The 23,111-nt window shown below is 40.9% G+C and overlaps 1 protein-coding gene and 1 pseudogene across 1 annotated transcript in view; one reads left to right on the forward strand and one right to left on the reverse strand.

Moving 5' to 3' along the window:
* LOC121559056 (multiple PDZ domain protein) overlaps positions 1 to 12,161 on the reverse strand; it is a 64,778-nt gene extending 52,617 nt beyond the window's left edge. The window contains 4 exon segments of the mRNA XM_045216838.1: positions 581 to 847; positions 4,254 to 4,417; positions 5,173 to 5,260; positions 11,906 to 12,161. Coding sequence (XP_045072773.1) covers positions 581 to 847; positions 4,254 to 4,417; positions 5,173 to 5,230 — 489 coding nt within the window. The 5' untranslated portion in view covers positions 5,231 to 5,260; positions 11,906 to 12,161.
* Positions 12,162 to 13,228: 1,067 nt separating this feature from the next.
* Positions 13,229 to 23,111, forward strand: part of LOC123485721 — a 112,070-nt pseudogene continuing 102,187 nt past the window's right edge.

Consider the following 23,111-nt stretch of genomic DNA (forward strand, 5'->3'; position numbering starts at 1 on the left):
GGAGAACAGTACTGTCAGCTGACTAGACCTGCTGGGACAACAGGAGAGGAGAACCGTACTGTCAGCTGACTAGACCTGCTGGGACAACAGGAGAGGAGAACAGTACTGTCAGCTGACTAGACCTGCTGGGACAACAGGAGAGGAGAACAGTACTGTCAGCTGACTAGACCTGCTGGGACAACAGGAGAGGAGAACAGTACTGTCAGCTGACTAGACCTGCTGGGACAACTCTCTGTAGGAGTGCTGATCTAGGACCGATTTTCTCATTTTTTATATCATGATGAATAAGATCACATGAACAAGGGGACCTGATCCTAGATCAGCACTCCTATTCTGACTCCGACTGAGACCCTGGTGTCATAGCGACGGGCTATGAAAAGGTACCTCTGGGCCCGTATCCACAAAGCATCTCAGAGTTAAGGACTGATGATCTAGGATCAGGTCCAATACAATCTCATTCATTATGAACTAAAAAGCTAAACTTATCCTAGATCAGCACTCCCAACTCTCAGAGGCTTGAATACAGGGCCGAATGCAATACAACAGAAGAGTAGGATACGATAACCCCACACCCCCTTACCTGAGTCATACACTGTATTTTACTGGTCACGGCGTTGCTTTCTGTGTGAGTGTTGAGAGCACTGAGACTGCCTCCGTAGTGCTGCCGGGGTAGGAAGGGTTTGGGAGGGGGGCTGCCTCCCCCTCCGCCACCTCCTCCCCCACTACTGCTGCTGTTGTTCTGGGCCCAGGTATAGGACTCGCTGTGGGAGATGGTCCTCAGGCCCAGAGACATGGCCGTGGAGAGACCCGTGTTGAGGGAGACGGACTTCGGTACTGACTTCTTCTCCTGGGAGAGAGGGGGTGGGGTGGGGTTGAAAAGGCAGATAAAAAATAACAATTTCAATTTCTTGGTTTTGCTTACAGGTGTGTCAACGTTGACCACAGAATTTCCATCTTTCCAACTGTGATCGTGATGTTGTGTAATCTAAACAGCTAATCTAATCCAGTTCCATGTTTTACAGAGCCGACAGCAGAGGAGTTATAGAGGTGGTATACTGTAGTCAGCCTAATGTATAACAGGTAGGAGTTATAGAGGTGGTATACTGTAGTCAGCCTAACAGGTAGGAGTTATAGAGGTGGTATACTGTAGTCAGTCTAATGTATAACAGGTAGGAGTTATAGAGGTGGTATACTGTAGTCAGTCTAATGTATAACAGGTAGGAGTTATAGAGGTGGTATACTGTAGTCAGCCTAATGTATAACAGGTAGGAGTTATAGAGGTGGTATACTGTAGTCAGCCTAATGTATAACAGGTAGGAGTTATAGAGGTGGTATACTGTAGTCAGCCTAATGTATAACAGGTAGGAGTTATAGAGGTGGCATACTGTAGTCAGCCTAATGTATAACAGGTAGGAGTTATAGAGGTGGTATACTGTAGTCAGCCTAATGTATAACAGGTAGGAGTTATAGAGGTGGTATACTGTAGTCAGCCTAACAGGTAGGAGTTATAGAGGTGGTATACTGTAGTCAGCCTAATGTATAACAGGTAGGAGTTATAGAGGTGGTATACTGTAGTCAGCCTAATGTATAACAGGTAGGAGTTATAGAGGTGGCATACTGTAGTCAGCCTAATGTATAACAGGTAGGAGTTATAGAGGTGGTATACTGTAGTCAGCCTAATGTATAACAGGTAGGAGTTATAGAGGTGGTATACTGTAGTCAGCCTAATGTATAACAGGTAGGAGTTATAGAGGTGGTATACTGTAGTCAGCCTAATGTATAACAGGTAGGAGTTATAGAGGTGGTATACTGTAGTCAGCCTAACAGGTAGGAGTTATAGAGGTGGTATACTGTAGTCAGCCTAATGTATAACAGGTAGGAGTTATAGAGGTGGTATACTGTAGTCAGCCTAATGTATAACAGGTAGGAGTTATAGAGGTGGTATACTGTAGTCAGCCTAATGTATAACAGGTAGGAGTTATAGAGGTGGTATACTGTAGTCAGCCTAATGTATAACAGGTAGGAGTTATAGAGGTGGTATACTGTAGTCAGCCTAATGTATAACAGGTAGGAGTTATAGAGGTGGTATACTGTAGTCAGCCTAATGTATAAAAGGTAGGAGTTATAGAGGTGGTATACTGTAGTCAGTCTAATGTATAACAGGTAGGAGTTATAGAGGTGGTATACTGTAGTCAGCCTAATGTATAACAGGTAGGAGTTATAGAGGTGGTATACTGTAGTCAGCCTAATGTATAACAGGTAGGAGTTATAGAGGTGGTATACTGTAGTCAGCCTAATGTATAACAGGTAGGAGTTATAGAGGTGGTATACTGTAGTCAGCCTAATGTATAACAGGTAGGAGTTATAGAGGTGGTATACTGTAGTCAGCCTAATGTATAACAGGTAGGAGTTATAGAGGTGGTATACTGTAGTCAGCCTAATGTATAACAGGTAGGAGTTATAGAGGTGGTATACTGTAGTCAGCCTAATGTATAACAGGTAGGAGTTATAGAGGTGGTATACTGTAGTCAGCCTAATGTATAACAGGTAGGAGTTATAGAGGTGGTATACTGTAGTCAGCCTAATGTATAACAGGTAGGAGTTATAGAGGTGGTATACTGTAGTCAGCCTAATGTATAACAGGTAGGAGTTATAGAGGTGGTATACTGTAGTCAGCCTAATGTATAACAGGTAGGAGTTATAGAGGTGGTATACTGTAGTCAGCCTAATGTATAACAGGTAGGAGTTATAGAGGTGGTATACTGTAGTCAGTCTAATGTATAACAGGTAGGAGTTATAGAGGTGGTATACTGTAGTCAGTCTAATGTATAACAGGTAGGAGTTATAGAGGTGGTATACTGTAGTCAGCCTAATGTATAACAGGTAGGAGTTATAGAGGTGGTATACTGTAGTCAGCCTAATGTATAACAGGTAGGAGTTATAGAGGTGGTATACTGTAGTCAGCCTAATGTATAACAGGTAGGAGTTATAGAGGTGGTATACTGTAGTCAGCCTAATGTATAACAGGTAGGAGTTATAGAGGTGGTATACTGTAGTCAGCCTAATGTATAACAGGTAGGAGTTATAGAGGTGGCATACTGTAGTCAGCCTAATGTATAACACGTCTATGGTGTATATTTAGCTTAGCATCAACCTATTACAACATTAAACCTGAGGACACACAGATTCATTCTACTGTTTACAGCTACAGGCTTCCTATAGGCTGGTATTATAACAGTAAGCCTATAGGATGAGGAGGAGACAGACACATGCTGAGTTTGACACCATGACCCTAAGTCTATTGCAGACAGACACACATCCATGTAGACAAATACATGTCTGCTGTTTGTCCATGACCCCAAGGACCACTGCATCTCCTGTTATCCTCCTCCTTCCTCCTTCCTCTCTCTCTCTCTCTCTCTCTCTCTCTCTCTCTCTCTCTCTCTCTCTCTCTCTCTCTCTCTCTCTCTCTCTCTCTCTCTCTCTCTCTCTCTCTCTCTCTCTCTCTCTCTCTCTCTCTCTCTCTCTCTCTCTCTCTCTCTCTCTCTCTCTCTCTCTCTCTCTCTCTCTCTCTCCTCTCTCTCCCTCTCTCTCTCTCTCTCTCTCTCTCTCTCTCTCTCTCTCTCTCTCTCTCTCTCTCTCTCTCTCTCTCTCTCTCTCTCTCTCTCTCTCTCTCTCCTCCTCCTCTCGCAAAGCTTTATTGGTTAGGTCAGGTAAGCAGATTACTCAGCCAGTTTGGTTCCTGCAGTCAGTATTTTAGGAAACACTTTGGGGTTTGTCTTCCTTTCTACAGACAGTACATACAGACAGAGACACAAACAGGAGTAGGAACACCAGACAGACATGCTGTGATTCTGTTCATGATGCTATGTCTAGCACAAACATGTCTGTCTGTCTGCCTGCCTGCCCTTCTGTCTGCCTGCCTAACTGCCCTTCTGTCTGTCTGCCTGCCTGCCCTTCTGTCTGTCTGCCTGCCTGCCCTTCTGTCTGCCCTTCTGTATGCCCTTCTGCCTGCCTGCCTGTCTGCCCTTCTGCCCGTATGTCTGTCTGTCTGCCTGCCTGTCTGTCTGTCCGCCTGTCTGCCTGCCTGTCTGTCTGCGGTTTTTCTGCGGTAGTGATGTGTGTGTGTGTGCCCAGGGGTGTGTGTATTCATTAGTCGGATTACGTTGCAAAACGTTTTGCAGAAGGACAACGTTTTCCGACGCAAACGAAACGGGTGAGGGAATGAATACACTCCGGCTGTGTGTTAGTACCTCTGGCAGCTGTAGTTGTGTCTGCTGCATGGTTAATATCTGGTGGAACAGAGGACTCTGTAGAACCGTCTTCAGTAGTGATAGTTTCTCCTCTGTAGGAGCCTCTCCTCTGTCCTTTAGCTTGGCCTGGAGTCTCTCCACAGCCTCCAAGGCACGCTGTGTATCTGGAGAGAATACAATACAATACAATATACAATACAATGCAATACACAATACAATACAACATAATACAATACAAAACAATACAATACAACACAATATAATACAATACAACACAACTCAATACAATACAACACAATATAATACAATACAATACAATACAACACAATACAATACAACACACCATACAACACAATACAATACAACACAATATAATACAATACAACACAATACAATACAACACAATACCATACAACACAATACAATACAACACAATATAATACAATACAATACACAATACAATACAATACACAATACAATACACAATACAATACAATACACAATACAATATACAATACAATACAGGTAGGTAGCTTAGTGGGTAAGAGCGTTGTGCCAGTAACCGAGAGGTCGCTGGTTCTAATCCCCGAGCCGACTAGGTGAAAAATCTGTCGTTGTGCCCTTAAGCAAGGCACTTAACCCTAATTGCTCCTGTAAGTCGCTCTGGATAAGAGCGTCTGCTAAATGACTAAAATGTAAATATACAATACAATACACACTTCCTTGCAGGTATGTTTATAATATACTAATTTGGTAACATTTTACTTGAAGCCAGCTTGTACAATACAGCACTTATAAACAGGTATGAGTTCTAATATTTTAGTATGTTATCCCTTTCGAGACTTAACATCGCTGGTGAATAACTCAGTGTTACTTTGAAGTGTAGCCAAGGTGCTTAGAATGGTTGAAGGACACTTACCCATGGCATCCATCTTTGCTTGGATGTAGGTCTTCACTAGATTGTTGAGAGTGTTCATGTATGCTTGTCACCGGTCAACATCTGATACCTGCAACATGACTTTAGTTACACAGTTATACAAGTATTGAATGGTCAATGGACTCACTATGTCTTTACTACAGTACCTTGGGGCCTTATTTATCAAAGGAGCGTTGCGGCACAAATAAATACTTTAAACCTCGCATGCGCCAGTTTTCCCACACAGGTTGGTATTTATCATTTTGAACTCGACGGTAAAGCGTGCGTATCCCCACGTACAGCTCAGACCATGCACATGCACAACTTCTAGTGGTTGATCAATTTGTATTGCCAGCAAATATTGTTATTTTTGGGGGAAATGGAAGTGTTTGATGCACGGGAATTATAATAATGGTAGGATAATAAAAAATCATTCAAATGTAGTCCTAATGACAAAACAGATGCATTTACCATTGGTAAGGAGATCACTTATCAGCATGTCATCTAACACGTCTGGATCCTGATCATATTGCAGGACACTGTCTCTCCTTTTCTGACATGACTGGTTTATTCCTGCTACACAACAAATATTAGGCTACCATTTATCAAATCGCTCACATTCAATAGCCAAGCATTGCCTATTTAGCCTATTTAAAATATTTCACAGTATGGGTAGTCTACAGTATTGCTGTGCGACAGGAGCACCACATCATAGCCTATTTAATCTCGGAGCCTATACCAAGATAGAAACACAATCATCTATTGATTAACAAAATACTGAACAACAATTTGTCTTCTGCTGTAGTATTTAGGATACTTTTCAATAGTTTGAAAGGACTATCAATCTTGCAGAAGGGACAATCAATCTTGCAGAAGGGACAATCAATCTTGCAGGAAGGACAATCAATCTTGCAGAAGGGACAATCAATCTTGCAGGAAGGACAAACAATCTTGCAGGAAGGGACACTCAATCTTGCAGGAAGGACAATCAATCTTGCAGGAAGGACAATCAATCTTGCAGGAAGGACAATCAATCTTTCAGAATGCGTGGCTAGTGTTCGGCACTCGCTGTGTATTTTATGTTTGAAAAATTCACTGCAAAAGATGTAAAACATTCTGCCCACATCTCTACAGAAATGTGATCAAATTTTGCCATTGCACTTTCTTTTAGAAACTATCATGGCCCAGTGCCAACATCTCCAAATCGTACAGCAAACGAGCGCACAAATATATGGTACGGCTCTGATTTATCAATGAGAACATGCGTATATGTTGCGTGCGACAGTTGATGATAAATCCCATTGATTTGTTGCGCACGCAAATCCTAGAATCTCAATGTTCGCCAGAATTCTGTAAGAAATGTACGCACAGTTGATAAACGAGGCCCTACTGGTCCTGCGCTGTAAAACATTTGATGTTGAGTCAACTTAAAAAATCTAACGCAACTACGATCTCTAGTTTACTCAACTTAGGCAAATGTGATTAAACGTAGCTTTTTTATTTGATATAGTGTGTGTTTACCAGAGACGGTTGTGTGAAGAACAACATGACATGCACCAAAGTCAAATCAGGATGTAACGTTAGGCCAACGAGACGGTGTCCAAGTTCAAAAATTCTCCGGTAGAATGACCTGCTTTTATTTAGTCGCACTCACAACCGTAAGCAGGTAGCTTAGTGGTTAAGAGCGTTCTGCCAGTAACCGGAAGGTCGCAGGTTCTAATCCCTGAGCCGGCTAGGTGAAAAATCTGTTGATGTTCCCTTGTGCAAGGCACTTAACCCTAATTGCTCTGGATAAGAGTTTCTGCTAAATGTCAAATGTAAGCTATTTTATGTAATTGGATTGCCATTAACTTGTAAATAATGATCTTGATGTGAATTTATTTTCCTGTAATAACGAATACAAATGAGCTAAAGTTAAGACGTTGTCAGCTATATGATATGGTTATTATTTGAACTGGCTAGCCAGCTAACTTAACGTTAGCTAGCTCTCTAACAAGCTAGAAACTAATCAAAACATTGTTTAGAAAGTTGCTTTTAGTTGCCTGGTTTGCTAGATTGACATATACTAAATTCATTTGCAAACGGATGGGTTTATTGGTGTTAAATACACCCATTTATGCTATTTTGGACCACAAGGCTGCTAACGTCATGCAGCCTGTCGTTTTTTGTGTTTATACTTTTTCATTACGACAACGACACGTTTGATGTCGGACGACAATAGAATGTTAATGATGTCACTGCGACAACTGTATACAGACATGTCGATAGACGTAGTATAAACCAGCCTTTAGTCTGGAAATATTTGGTTGTTTAGTCCACTACTGTACTCTGTTTAGCACATGGCCTCACATGTGAATCCTTAAAGAGATGGGCGGGGCTAAGGCTTAAGAGGGTGTGAACGACGCTGAATGGGTGTAGACAAAAAAAGAGCTCTCCAGTAGATGTACCAAAACATTCAAGGGGCATTTTCTCAAAAGTGGGGTTACAAATGTATTAACTTTCAAAGCAGAATTACTTTCCCATTGTTCCTCAACTGTATTGTATGATATACCATTTTCTAGCTCTGAGTCTCTACTTTATCCAATTAATACATTTGTAACCCCACTTTTGAGAAAATGGCCCTTGAATGTTTTGGTACATCTACTAATCCCCCGAGTGGCGCAGTGCCACTAGAGATTCTGGTTCGAATCCAGGCTCTGTCGTAGCCGGCCGCGACCGGGAGACCCATCGGGCGGCGCACAATTGGCCAAGCGTCGTCCAGGGTAGGGGAGGGAATGGCCGGCAGGGATGTAGCTCAGTTAGTAGAGCATGGTGTTTGCAACACCAGGGTTGTGGGTTTGATTCCCACGGGGGGCCAGTATGAAAAAAAATAATGTATGCACTCACTAACTGTAAGTCGCTCTGGATAACAGCGTCTGCTAAATTACTAAAATGTAAAAAACACCTTTTCAAATGTTGCTACATAAGACCGAATCGAGCCGGTCGGTCACAAATGTGTTGAATAAACTAGAAACTGTATTGCAGCTTGTTGTCTTGATTTTTTAAGTTGACTCAACTTCCCCAAAAATATTTTACAATGCGTGTGTGTGTGTTTACTTTATGTTTGTAAATACAGTCATACTTATAGCACAGTCATTATCTATTCTGTATATCCTATTATTCATTATCTATACTGTATATCCTATTGTTCATTATCTATACTGTATATCCTATTGTTCATTATCTATTCTGTATATCCTATTGTTCATTATCTATACTGTATATCCTATTGTTCATTATCTATTCTGTATATCCTATTGTTCATTATCTATACTGCATATCCTATTGTTCATTATCTATTCTGTATATCCTATTGTTCATGATCTATTCGATATATCCTATCATTCAAGATGTATTCTGTATATCCCATCGTTCATTATCTATTCTGTATATCCTATTGTTCGTTATCTATTCTGTATATCCCATCATTCATTATCTATACTGTATATCCTATTGTTCATTATCTATTCTGTATACCCTATTGTTCATTATCTATTCTGTATATCCTATTATTCATTATCTATTCTGTATTTATTATTGTTCATTATCTATACTGTATATCCTATTGTTCATTATCTATACTGTATATCCTATTGTTCATTATCTAATCTGTATATCCTATTATTCATTATCTATTCTGTATATCCTATTGTTCATTATCTATACTGTATTTCCTATTGTTCATTATCTATACTGTATATCCTATTGTTCATTATCTAATCTGTATATCCTATTGTTCATGATCTATTCGATATATCCTATCATTCAAGATGTATTCTGTATATCCCATCGTTCATTATCTATTCTGTATATCCTATCGTTCATTATCTATTCTGTATATCCCATCATTCATTATCTATTCTGTATATCCTATTGTTCATTATCTATTCTGTATATCCTATTATTCATTATCTATACTGTATATCCTATTGTTCATTATCTATTCTGTATACCCTATTGTTCATTATCTATTCTGTATATCCTATTATTCATTATCTATTCTGTATTTATTATTGTTCATTATCTATACTGTATATCCTATTGTTCATTATATATACTGTATATCCTATTGTTCATTATCTATACTGCATATCCTATTGTTCATTATCTATTCTGTATATCCTATTGTTCATTATCTATACTGTATTTCCTATTGTTCATTATCTATACTGTATATCCTATTGTTCATTATCTATACTGTATATCCTATTATTCATTATCTATTCTGTATATCCTATTGTTCATTATCTATACTGTATATCCTATTGTTCATTATCTATACTGCATATCCTATTGTTCATTATCTATTCTGTATATCCTATTATTCATTATCTATTTTGTATATCCTATTGTTCATTATCTATACTGTATATCCTATTGTTCATTATCTATACTGCATATCCTATTGTTCATTATCTATACTGTATATCCTATTGTTCATTATCTATTCTGTATATCCTATTGTTCATTATCTATACTGTATATCCTATTGTTCATTATCTATACTGCATATCCTATTGTTCATTATCTATTCTGTATATCCTATTATTCATTATCTATTCTGTATATCCTATTGTTCATTATCTATACTGTATATCCTATTGTTCATTATCTATACTGTATATCCTATTGTGTACATATCAGGGTATTACTAAGCATAATATGTCTTCTTTTACTTATCATTTTTTATTTGACTCTTTAGTATTTTTATTGTTGTTCTGCAATGTTGAGTGTTATTATTGTACATTTTTACATTTACATTTTAGTCATTTAGCAGACGCTCTTATCCAGAGCGACTTACAGTTAGTGAGTGCATACATTTTTATACTGGCCCCCCCGTGGGAAACGAACCCACCACCCTGGCGTTGAAACGCCATGCTCTACCAACTGAGCTAGAGGGGACATTGTACAGCAATGTGGAGTGTTATTATGCAATGTTGAGTGAGCTAGTACACAAGCGTTTCACTGCACCTTTTATACCTGCTGTAAACTGTGTAGGTGACAAATACAATTTGATTTGATTTGTGTGTTTAGGCCTCCTAGTATTAAATCAGAAAGTCTTCAATGTGGGTTATTTTATTTAACAAACTATTGTACATTTAAGACAAAGACAAAATCTACATCACTTCAATGTTCCTTTTATACTTGTTGCTAAGCTGATTCAATTGCAGCAAAGCTTCTGCCCCCTCACTCCCCTTTTAAGACCCCCCCATATGGGGTATACCCAGCTAGCGCGTAACGTTCTGAGAACCATATGTTTCTCAGAGCTTGGTGAGAGCGTGGTTGTCCTATGGTTACTTTGCATACAACCTTCCCATAACATTCTGGGAATGGTGCAGGATAACCCAGCTAGAAAATAAAGTTCTGAGAACCATCCGTTTCTTAGGTGGGAATTTCAGTACTTCAGCATAACATTTTCTACAGGTTTCCCCGTGGTTCTATGTAAAGTCATGTTCTCAGAACATTAAGAAAACTCTCCATAGAAACCACACAAATGTTATTTAAAAAAATATATACATTCCGTTCTCAGCCTCAACAAAAGTCTCTCTATCCCCTGTCTTGTTAAGTGTGTTCAGGTGTGTTGGCAACAAGCACTGTTATTGAGTGCTTGTTTCCGTTCAAATGAGGTCTGTTTGAATAGACTAAAACAAACAGCTTTGTATCAGTTTTTAAAAAAAAACCTGGCATGGCAGGCTTTTTTGCTAGCTCAATCCTGGTGGATCAGTGGGCTAATTCCATGGATAGAGAACTGAAGCTCATACATCTCACTGATGCCGTGCCACAATAAAAAAATGTGTCTGCATGATTAATGCTTAAGCACATTTTGATAAGGTGTCATTTGGAACGCACACGGTGTCTGCTCAAACAGGCTTGTTTGCAAGCGCCTTCCCAAAGTTAAACTAATGCTCTTATATGAGATTACCATCGGCAAATGGCCTTATCCAAGACTCACGGTAATTAAAGTTGACACGCAGCCTCACGACCATTTTACGTCAGGTGCATGGATAGGACAGGGACCTATCTTATTCACTAGGAAGCAAACGGAAGTAAACGGGAAATTGGAAGGGACTAACCTGACCTTGTCCAATGAGAAACTCTCGGAACCGTTGCAAAAGGTTTTGCTACGGTTTGCAACGGTGAGCACTAATTAATACACCCCAGGCCACTCAAGCAAGAGAGAGGCACGCGGTGCGTTTGATAACGAGATTGAATTAGTGGGCTAGGCTAAGAATGGTTAACAGACAGCTGTGATGAATATCAAAAACATGAAGCCAAAATAACGTGTATTATGTGACAAGATAATGCAAAAGAAAATAATACGAGGTGGTTTTGCATACGCTGTTCCTAATTTAGAAATCAGTTTCCCTGAGTGTTGGTAGCCTATAGGCTATTTTAGGTTTAAGGCTATGTAATTTATGAATTACAAACATATTTTATCGTCAAAATAATAGTAGCCTATTATATCCTACAGATAAGATTAAAGTACCTTGAGTGCAGTAACCCAAGAGACAATAGTCAACGCATAAAGCCAGCGCACTTATTTACCAATGTGGATGGCAAATAAATCTCAGCATTTCAGTAAATAGGTCATCTCTGGTCTACAGGGGGAAAAATTCTGGGGTAAATGTTAAAAGTAGCCTATAATGGCATAGGGTAGATATCCCGAAGACTCACAATCCCGTTACCGTTAGCTCACCTCCATTGCCGCGTCGGTGGGCTACACGGTAGAATCAACAGGTTCCCAAGAAGTCCGCGGTCGCCAGGAAAACATCAACATTTTGTCCGTTTTAGAGCTACATGTATCAATATAAGATTACTACCATAGGCCTACATTCATTTTATGTTTTAACCCTACATAAAATACCACAAAATCTATCAAACAGACGAAGATTAACGGTTTTATCAAGCGTGTGCCCATCCGTTCACGCTGTGAATGACGCTCGAGCCTCCGCATGCGCAGGTCACCTGTGATCTTCTGATGTCCTGAAGCGGGAAGCGCGTGCGGCCAGACGCGCACCTGTCACCTTCTCGTTCATTCTCATTGGTCTACACTCAATGAAAAAAAACAGAAGATTCGTTTCTTGAGGTAAGAAAATTAAGTTTCATTTCAAATTCACTCCAGTAGTTATTTTATGGTGATTGTGATTCTTTTTTGAAGGTTTAAGCTACAGGCCTATCTTTGGACAAGATAATGCCGTTTTCTGACTAAACTCTGACTAATTAAATTAGTCAACAATGCAGGCTGGTCCTGACCAAAATTAATTTAATTATAGGATACCCCCAACAAATAACGTGGCATAGGCTCAACAAAAAAATATGTGCTATGCAACAATTTCAAAGATCTTACTGACATAAAGTTCAAAAGGAAATCAGTCAATTGAAATAAATGCATTAGGCCCTAATCTATGGATTTCACATGCCTGGGAATACAGATACGCATCTATTGGTCACATAAACTGTACCTGTTCAGAAAACCAGTCAGTATCTGGTGTGACCACCATTTGCCTCATGCAGTGCCACACATCTCTTTAGCATAGAGTTGATCAGACAGTTGATTGTGGCCTGTGGAATGTTGTCCCACTCCCTATTTTGGGACACTTTACATGTTACGTTTATATTTTCGTTCAGTATATATGGATTAAGAGCTTCATCATTAATTTATTCTATTCATACAGCAGATGGAACCCTATCCCACACATTGAGCCATGATCCAGTTCCGTGTTTTCTTCTGACCGGGTCCCCTCTTCCTCCCCGAGAAGGCATCACCACAGCCCGCCTGCATCGCTCTGTGCTCCGTTCCACCTATCTGAACCTGATCTCGTCTGAGCATCCACCTCCAAATTGGGTTGTCATTTTTGACCCCTTTGCTCTTCCCGCGAACAGGTCAACGTGCTCTGTACGTGGACGTTTTTGAAGACCGCTAAGAGAGAGAGAGAGCGAGAGAAAGAGAGAGAGAGAGAGAGAGAGAGAGAGAAGAGAGAGAGAGAGAGAGAGGGAGAGAGCGAGAGAGAGAGAGAGAGAAACAGAGAGAGAGAAACAGAGAGAGAGATAGAGAGAGAGCTGGCTTCGTGGATCTTTGCTCGCGTCCTCTCTCTCTTCCAATACTGGACTCGTTGCGTTGGAGTCTGTAGGCTATTGCCTCCCTTCACCGGTGGCGTCCTGTGAGCAGTGATCTGGATACTAAACACTGAGCCTTCGAAAGGTTGTCCGTCAGTCCATGTTTCCTTAACGATTTAACCGCAGCGCTGACTTGGAATCAAATTGGTTGATTTTTCATTCATCTGAGGGGATTGTTTCATCCAAGCAAGAACTCTGGACTGTTACAAGGGAGAAGACCGTTTTTCCAAAGACACACTGCTGCTTTCAATGCCTGGATCTGTGCGCGAACATTGCTGCAGCTTCTTGTGAGATGTGGTAAGTCAATGCATCGTTTTTCTACCGTTATGAATGATCTATTGGATTTTAGAATAGATGTGGCCTGCACTGTGTAGTGAGGTGGTATACGGTAGGCTCGAGGTTCTCCCTTTAGCAGCGTTGAAGACCGATGATGCTCGGTAGCGGTGACGGGATGGAATGGGCGTCGCTCCCAGTCCCCGCGCGAGGTGTTGGTTAGATACGCTCACGTTCTTAACGGCTTCTCGCTCCTCCAAATAATCTATCTAAACACATTTTCGTTATTTACCATTCCTCACTTAACGCTTTTTTCAACATGTCAGCCGCTCTGCAGGCATAACAAACGTATTAATCTATTTTGTTTATGGTGTTTGAAAATAGCTGCTCCTTTTCGTGTCTCCTATGTGGGTGTCATGAGATTCGATTCTCAACGCTCCATCATGGTTCAAAACAATCCGAGAAGGGATGCGGCGCCGGGGAGAGAGACTCCGGGGGGAAATGGAAACATGTTGTTATGGCAGCCATATCCAGCCACTTGTGTGTTGTTTAGAAACCTGAACGCTCCATTTCATCCAATAATACCAAGATGGATTCAGTAGGTTTCTTAAATCAACAAGGCCAATGTTTCAGGACGTGCCAGTGACTTGAATGAATTACACCTCTTATTTATATCAAGGCACAAATGACCTTGATCTTCCTTCTGAACAGCAGAAATGCAGTGTCTGATATCGATCAATAATGCCGTGTCTGATAGCAATCAATAACATGATAGACTGATAGGAGATAATGACATGTCGTTATTTGCCATTAACTGACATTGATTGCCACTGGATATGATCCCTAGACTGTATATTCTCAGGCTTGCGTCCCAAATGGCACCATATTCCCTACATAGTGCACTACTTTTGACCAGAGCCTTCTGGGCCCTGCTCAAAAGTAGTGCACTAAATCATCTTCGTTAGGGCGACATTTCAGAGGGCCTTAGTAATGTTATAATGGCCAATAACTTGTCTCACTGTAGATGATTAATGGACAGTGGTTGTCTGGACTGAAGAGAGATGATTGCAGATATATCTCACTGATGCTCAGAGAGGATTTGGGCAAGACACACACATACACACACACACACACACACACACATACACACACACACACACACATATACATGGACACACAATATACACACACATTACACACAATATACACACAATGCACGCATGCACGCACGCATACACACAGCTGCTCTGAATAGCCAATTGTTCTCTGTGTGGTAGCTAGATAGTGGTACCTCGATTTAGAGATCCTAAGAGATCAAATGTCTGTCAAATACAGTGATGTTATGTCATAGTTCATTCAAACTGCCTGGGATTGTGAGTATTCTGATTACGAGTAGGGAGATTCCTGATCATGTGACCTAACCAGGAAATCCCCAGGCCCCCAGTTATGGCCTCGTAAGGAGGGCCCAGAGGTCTTCTTGATCAGGTCACCTGGTCAGAGCTGCCAGATGTGTCAAATTGTTGAACCCTGTTTGTGACCGTAAACATCACAAGGCCCTGGTCCACTCTCTTTTACAGATCCCATAGGTGCTGGGTCAGGGGTTTCTCAACCCTAACCTTTACCATTAGATGGGAAAAAACATAAAACTGTTCCTAGGTCAGTGTCTAGGAACATATTAACCCATATATTCTCAGACAGTCAGGAGTTGTTCAACCCTAACCTATACCATTAGATGGGAAAAACATAAAAGTGTTACTACACTCTAAAAAACGCTGGGTTAAAAACAGCCCAATCTTTTTTTTTTTTTGTTGTTGGGGTAACCCAGCGGTGAGTTAATATTGGACAGAACACACGTTTGGGGTTGTGTGAATATCCCAACAAGTTGGGTTATTGGGATTACCCAAACATGGGTTTAATTTAACCATCGGTTGGGTATTTTTTAACTCTCGTGCTGGGTTGACCTGGCAGCTGGGTATTTTGGAATGTAATCTTTAGGTTATTTTCAGGAGACGTGGCTTTCAGCTAGATCCTATTGGCCACCCGTGAGATGAAATGTCATTCCTGTTCATGTTATGTTTACATACTGTAAATTGAAATGTTCCTTTATTTTTTTTATTCTATAATATTAAAGATGATTTATTACACATTACAATAAGGTATACCACCTTATTGCTTAACAAAGGTATACCACCTTATTGCATCACAACAATGGGATTTACACAGGCTTTTAGGGAACTCATACACTTCTGTAAGCCTCGTTGAAGCTACATAAATGTCAATGTTGGACCTTGACGTGATAACTACTAGGGTTGGGCGGTATCCAGATTTTCATACCGTCGTACCATTTCTGTACCACACAGGGGTAAACGGTGTTACCGGAAGTGCACAAAAGGGGCGCTATTTCTAAAACAATTTAGGCAACAGGGATCTTTGATCCAGGAGGGGATTGAATGTCTCTGCTGTAACCAGTAAGCTTGATCTTGACATCTAGCCACTCAGCTAGCAAGTGAGCGAACCAAATACATAGCTGGAGCCCTGCGCTGGATATAATTTATTTGACACATCTTAGATTTCTGATAGTAATACTTAACTTATAGTTGTAAGCAGTGGCGTAGCACGCAGCCCCTGCAGCTCCCGCCAGGGACAAGCGGTATATCGCCCAAGCCTAATAACTATAGAACAGAACAGACTTTTACTCTCACTGGTGGTTATAAAGAACTATCTGAAAGCCACGCCCCTACTAAACTACACCTCCAGCCTTCTGAGTTGACCCACTGGGTCATAGCTCAATACCCCAGCACCGACAACCCAGCACCAATAACCCAGCAGTTTTTAAAGAGAACAACCCAACTAAGTGACCCAACGCCTGCAACCCGACCGTTGGGTCAACCAAATAACCCAACATGTCTTTGAGTGTAGGTCATATTCTCTGACAGTCAGGAGTTGTTCAACCAGTGGTGGAAAAAGTACCAAATGGTCATACTTGAGTAAAAGTAAAGATACAGTGCCTTGCAACAGTATTCATCCCCCTTGGCGTTTTTCCTATTTTGTTGCATTGCAACCTGTCATTTAAATAGATTTTTATTTGGATTTCATGTAATGGACATACACAAAACAGTCAAAATTGGTGAAGTGAAATTAATTGTTTTTATTGTTTCAAAAAATTCAAAAAAATAAATAACAGAAAAGTGGTGCGTGCATATGTATTAACCCCTTTTGTTATGAAGCCCCTAAATAAGATCTGGTGCAACCAATTACCTTCAGAAGTCACATAATTAGTTAAATAAAGTCCACCTCTGTTCAATCTAAGTGTCACATGATCTGTCACATGATATCAGTATATATACACCTGGTCTGAAAGGCCCCAGAGTCTGCAACACCACTAAGCAAGGGACACCACCAAGTAAGCGGCACCATGAAGACCAAGGAGCTCTCCAAACAGGTCAGGGACAAAGTTGTGGAGAAGTACAGATCAGGGTTGGGTTATAAAACAATATCCGAAACTTTGAACATCCCACGGAGCACCATTAAATCCATTATTGTAAAATGGAAAGAATATGGCAGCACAACAAACCTGCCAAAAGAGGGCTGCCCACCAAAACTCACGGACCAGGCAAGAAGGGCATTAATCAGAGTTATGCACGCTCAAGTTTTCTGTTTCTTTTGTCTTATTTCTTGTTTGTTTCACACAAAAAAAATATTTTGCATCTTCAAAGTGGTAGGCATGTTGTGTAACGCAAATGATACAAAATCAATTAAAATTCCAGGTTGTAAGGCAACAAAATAGGAAAAATGCCAAGGGGGGTGAATACCTTCGTAAGCCACTGTAGATAGAATTGTGATGAGGCATATATCTGGGGAAGGGTATAACATCTTTCATAACTTTAATAACTCTACCTACATGTACATATTACCCCAATTACCTTGACTATCTGGTGCCCCCGCACATTGACTCGGTACCGGTACCCCCTGTATATAGCCTCGCTATTGTAATTTTTTACTGCTGCTCTTTAATTATTTGTGACTTTTATTTCGTATTATTTTATATTGTATTTCTTAGTGATTTTTGTTGTTGTTATTCTTTCTTAAAACTGCATTGTTGGTTAAGGGCTTGTAATTAAGCATTTCACTGTAAGGTCTACACCTGTTGTATTCGGTGCATGTGGACAAATAACATTTGATATGATTTGATTTGATTTGATTTGATTTTTATTTGAAAGTTTCCAAGAGCACAGTGTTTTCCATCATTTGGGAAATTGAAAAAATATGGAACTACCCAGACTCTGCCTGGAGCTGGCTGTCTGACTAAACTGAGAAACCGGGCAAGAAGAACCTTTGGTCAGGGAGGTGACCAAGAACCCAATGACCACTCTGACAGAACTACAGAGTTCCTTGGCTGAGATGGGAGAACCTGCCAGAAGGACAACAGTCTCTACAGCGCTGCGCCAATCTGGACTTTATGGGCGAGTGGCCAGACGGAAGCCACTCCTGAGAAAAAGGCACATGACAGCACACCTGGAGTTAGCAAAAAAGGCACATGAAAGACACTGAGAGCATAAGGCAAAATATTACGTAGTCTGATGAGACAAAAATTTTACTCTTTGGCCTGAATGCAAAGCACTATGTCTGCAGAAAACCAGGCTCAAATATATATACAGTGTGTACAAATGTAGTAAGTTATGGAGGTAAGGCAATAAAATAGGCCATAGTGCAAAATAATTACAATTTAGTATTAACACTGGAATGATAGATGTGCAGAAGATGATGTGCGCAAATAGAGATACTGGGGTGCAAACGAGCAAAATAAATAACAATAACAATATGGGGATGAGGTAGTTGGGTGGGCTAATTACAGATGGGTTGTGTACAGGTGCAGTGATCGGTAAGGTGCTCTGACAACTGATGCTTAAAGATAGTGAGGGAGATAAGTGTCTCCAGCTTCAGAGATTTTTGCAATTTGTTCCAGTCATTGGCAGCAGAGAACTGGAAGGAATGGCGGCCAAAGGAGGTGTTGGCTTTGGCTTTGGGGATGACCAATAGGAATTAAACATCACTTTGCAAACCAGCATAAGTTGACTGCAAGTCTGATGTGGCCTGTAAACCAGGAGTTTCCTAACACCACTGTGTTAGGGTAGAACTAGGCCCTCAAATAAAGGCCTTATGATATATGCAATGTATTGCCATAAACAATTTAATTTTAAAGGCTAATAAGGCTGGTGGAAATGTTCTAGGAAGAACCCTCCAAAGAGAAAACGGTTCTCGGTAGAACCCTTCAAAGAGGGTTCTAGGAAGATCCTTTAGATGATAAAATGGTTCTTGGTAGAACCCTTCAAAGAGGATAACCATATACATGGGGGTTCTATAAAGAACCCTACCCAGCACCAAAAAGGTTCCCCTATGGGGACAAACCGAAGAACCCTATATGGTTCTACTTAGCAAAATAAAATTATAAGAGTGTAGTGCACTACTCTTGTGCACTGTATAGAGAATAGGGTATCATTTGGGAAGCAAAGAGTGAGATAAAGGGCCTAGTTTTAGAGGAAATCTGTCTTTACACTTGACAGAGTATTTTAGATCTCTCATAGGGATGGCTGGGTATAGTCCTCCTCATTATTTCCATTCGGGGATACAGATATATTCAGATGTCTGGTTTAACAGTTAGGTTAGTTTCCACTTTAAAATCGGGGCTGAATCGATGTATTTATGTGACTGCCTGGGTTTAAGCCCGTCGAGCTAAAGTCTAGGCAATAGCTCAGGGAACTAACGCAAGGACTTCAGTTCTTAGGTTTAAAATCACATCACAACACAATGCATTTTCATTATTATTTTTTTATTACAATGTATCTTTCATCATATGACCATTTATTTCTTGATGCTCTAAAAACATATATGTTCTTGCTATGAGTTGCATCATAACAACTTGTCTAATACAATGACCTAATTAGCTATGGCTGTAGTCAGCAGAATGGAGGATGGAGACAGAGTGAGTCTGGTTGCTGTTGTTATACACTGTACAGCCTGAGGTGTCCTCAACATCAACATCTAGACAGTGTCATTAGATGCACTCTGACACCACTCAGACTGGATGGGGGGGCATCCCAAAATGGCACCCCTATTCCCTATATAGGCCTTTGGGTCCTGGTCAAAAGTAGTGCACTTCCTAGGGGAATAGGGTGCCATTTGGGACTTAAACAGTGTCATTAGGGTCTGGTCCTGGCCTCAGATGCACTCTGACATTCCTTACTGGTTTTGTGTGTATTGGGTATATGTTGTGAAATTGTTAGATATGACTTGTTAGATATATTACTGCGCTGTCGGAGCTAGAAGCATTTCGCTACACCCGCTATAACATCTGCTGAACACGTGTACGTGACAAATACATTTTGATTTGATTTGATTGGACATGCCTGACATGACATGGCTTTGTATTTTAATTAGTCTGGAGTAGAGAAAGGGTTAAGTGCAGTGGTGTAAAGTACTTAAGAAAAAATGTTTTAAAGTAATACTTAAGTAGTTTTTTGGGGTATATGTACTTTACTTAACTATTTATACTTTTGACAACTTTTACTTTTACTTCACTACATTCCTAAAGAAAAGTATGTACTTTTTACTCCATATATTTTCCCTGACACCCAAAAGTACTTTGTTACATTTTGAATGCTTGGCAGGACAGAAAAATTGTCCAATTCACGCACTTATCAAGAGAACATCCCTGGTCATCCCTTCTTCCTCTGTTCTGGCGGACTCACTAAACACAAATGCTTCGTTTGTAAATGATGTCTGAGTGTTGGAGTGTGCCCCTGGCTATCCGTAAAATAATATATAAAAAAATAAGAAAATGGTGCCGTCTGGTTTGCTTAATATAAGGAATTTTAAATGATTTATACATTTTACTTTTGATACTTAAGTATATTTTAAACCAAATACTTTTAGACTTTTACTCAAGTAGTATTTTACTGGGTGACTTACACTTTGACTTGAGTTATTTTCTATTAAAGTATCTTTACTTTTACTCAAGTATGACAGTTGGGTACTTTTTCCACCACTGCTGTTTTTCCATGTATGAATCTGTTATTCAATAGATTTCTATGGGCTAATAGCAGTAATTCAATGAATGAAGGTACAGTGGCTTGCGAAAGTATTCCTACCTCCCTTGGCATTTTTCCTATTTTGTTGCCTCTATTTTGTTGCCTAACAACCTGGAATTAAAATGGATTTTTTGGGGGTTTGTATCATTTGATTTACACAACATGCCTACCACTTTGAAGATGCAAAATATTTTTTTTGTGAAACAAACAAGAAATAAGACCAAAAAAACTGAAAACTTGAGCGTGCATAACTATTTTCTGAAAGAAGTTATTTTTTTCATTTCACTTCACCAATTTGGACTATTTTGTATATGTCCATTACATGAAATCCAAATAAAAATCCATTTAAATTACAGGTTGTAGTGCAACAAAATAGGAAAAACGGCAAGGGGGATGAATACTTTTGCAAGGCACTGTACAGACAGTTCCTTGGACTTCCTGGTATAGTTTCTGCTCTGACATGCACTGCCAACTGTGGGACCTTATATAGACAGGTGTGTTTCTTTCTAAATCGTGTCCAACCAATTGAATTGGCCACAGTTGGACTCCAATCAAGTTGTAGTGGATGATCAATGGACATCAGAAGCACCTGAGCCCATAACAAAGGGTTGGGAATACTTATGTAAATGAGTATTCAAATTCTAAAAACGTGATTTTCGCTTTGTTATAATGCGAAAAAAATAATATTTAATCCATTTTGAATTCAGGCTGTAATAAAACAAAATGTGGAATAAATCAAGGGGTATGAATACTCTCTGAAGGCACTGTATCTCACAGTAGACTGGAGCTATCAGCTCACTGCACCACCCATAACGTGTGAATGAATGGGGATAGCCTGGTTAACCCAGATTGGAGTTGAGGTCACAGTGGTGGGGGAAGTGTTCAGTCTGGTTCAACCTCAATATGATCTAGCCTTAATACTAGGTCTGGTCATGTGATGGTGGTCTTCAGTTCAGTTAGTTACTCCATTAGATAGAGGTAGATGTGGTCTATGTTACCCCATTAGACAGAGGTAGATGTGGTCTATGTTACCCCATTAGACAGAGGTAGATGTGGTCTATGTTACCCCATTAGACAGAGGTAGATGTGGTCTATGTTACCCCATTAGACAGAGGTAGATGTGGTCTATGTTACTCCATTAGACAGAGGTAGATGTGGTCTATGTTACTCCATTAGATAGAGGTAGATGTGGTCTATGTTACTCCATTAGATAGAGGTAGATGTGGTCTATGTTGCTCCATTAGATAGAGGTAGATGTGGTCTATGTTACTCCATTAGATAGAGGTAGATGTGGTCTATGTTACTCCATTAGACAGTGTCACAGTTCCCTCAGCCAGAACCCAAAAGCAGACCAGGACAAGGAGAGTTGAACGAAGGTGAGGGTTTATTAGATACGACAAAAGGTGCAGAATAATCCAGGGACAGAGCGGGCGGCGTGGTTGAGTAGTTGGGGGTGCAGTACTGGGTCCAGTGATGGCTCGGCAGCCGCCGACCATCAGGCAGAGGTGGGGTGAAGGTTCCGGACGTGTGACTGCAGGTGGAACAAAAACGGAGGTAAGAACACAAAAACTCAACAAAGTACAAAATAACAAAACTCACGCTAGAAAACTCTGAACTGATACACAGAACACCTACTGTTCATGGCTAACGATCCGGCAGGAACTGGATGTTTGGCCAGAGCCTAAAAAGGGTGATGATGAGGGCCAGGTGTGCAGATTGCTGACGGGATGCAGGTGCGGAAAACAAGAGAGCTCCCCGGAGCGTTCCCGAACCCTCGGGAAACTGGAGACTACGAACAGGAAACACTAGTCACCAGACAGGACCCGACTCAGACTGCCGGGATCGTTACAGTACCCCCCTCCGACGAACGCCACCGGGCGGACCTCCCGGAGCGCCAGGATGGAGGCGGTAGAAATCCCTGATGAGGTCAGCATCTAGGACCTGTCGCCGCGGAATCCAACTCCTCTCTTCAGGACCATACCCCTCCCAGTCCACGAGATACTGGAAACCCCGGCCCCGCCCGTCTGGAATCCATGATGCGACGCACCGTGTAGGCAGGACCACCTCCGATCATCCGAGGAGGAGGAGGAGGAGGCGGAGGAGGCAACAGAGGACTGAGGAAGACAGGCTTGAGGCAGGAGACATGAAAGGTGGGATGGACTCTGAGCGTCCTCGGTAGTTTGAGTCGAACTGCCACCGGATTGATCACCTTCTCCACCACAAACGGACCAATGAACTTCGGTAACAACTTCCTAGACTCAGTCCGTAACGGAAGATCCCGTGTGGCCAACCAAACCCTATCTCCGATGGTATAGGTGGGAGCGGGGATCCGGCGACGATTCGCCTGGAGCTGATACCGATCCGAACCTCTAAGGAGTGCCCTTCTGGCCCGATGCCAGGTCCGGTGGCAACGACGAATATGAG

This window comes from Coregonus clupeaformis, unplaced genomic scaffold (genome assembly GCF_020615455.1).
Source record: "Coregonus clupeaformis isolate EN_2021a unplaced genomic scaffold, ASM2061545v1 scaf0817, whole genome shotgun sequence".
NCBI classification, from domain to species: Eukaryota; Metazoa; Chordata; class Actinopteri; order Salmoniformes; family Salmonidae; genus Coregonus; species Coregonus clupeaformis.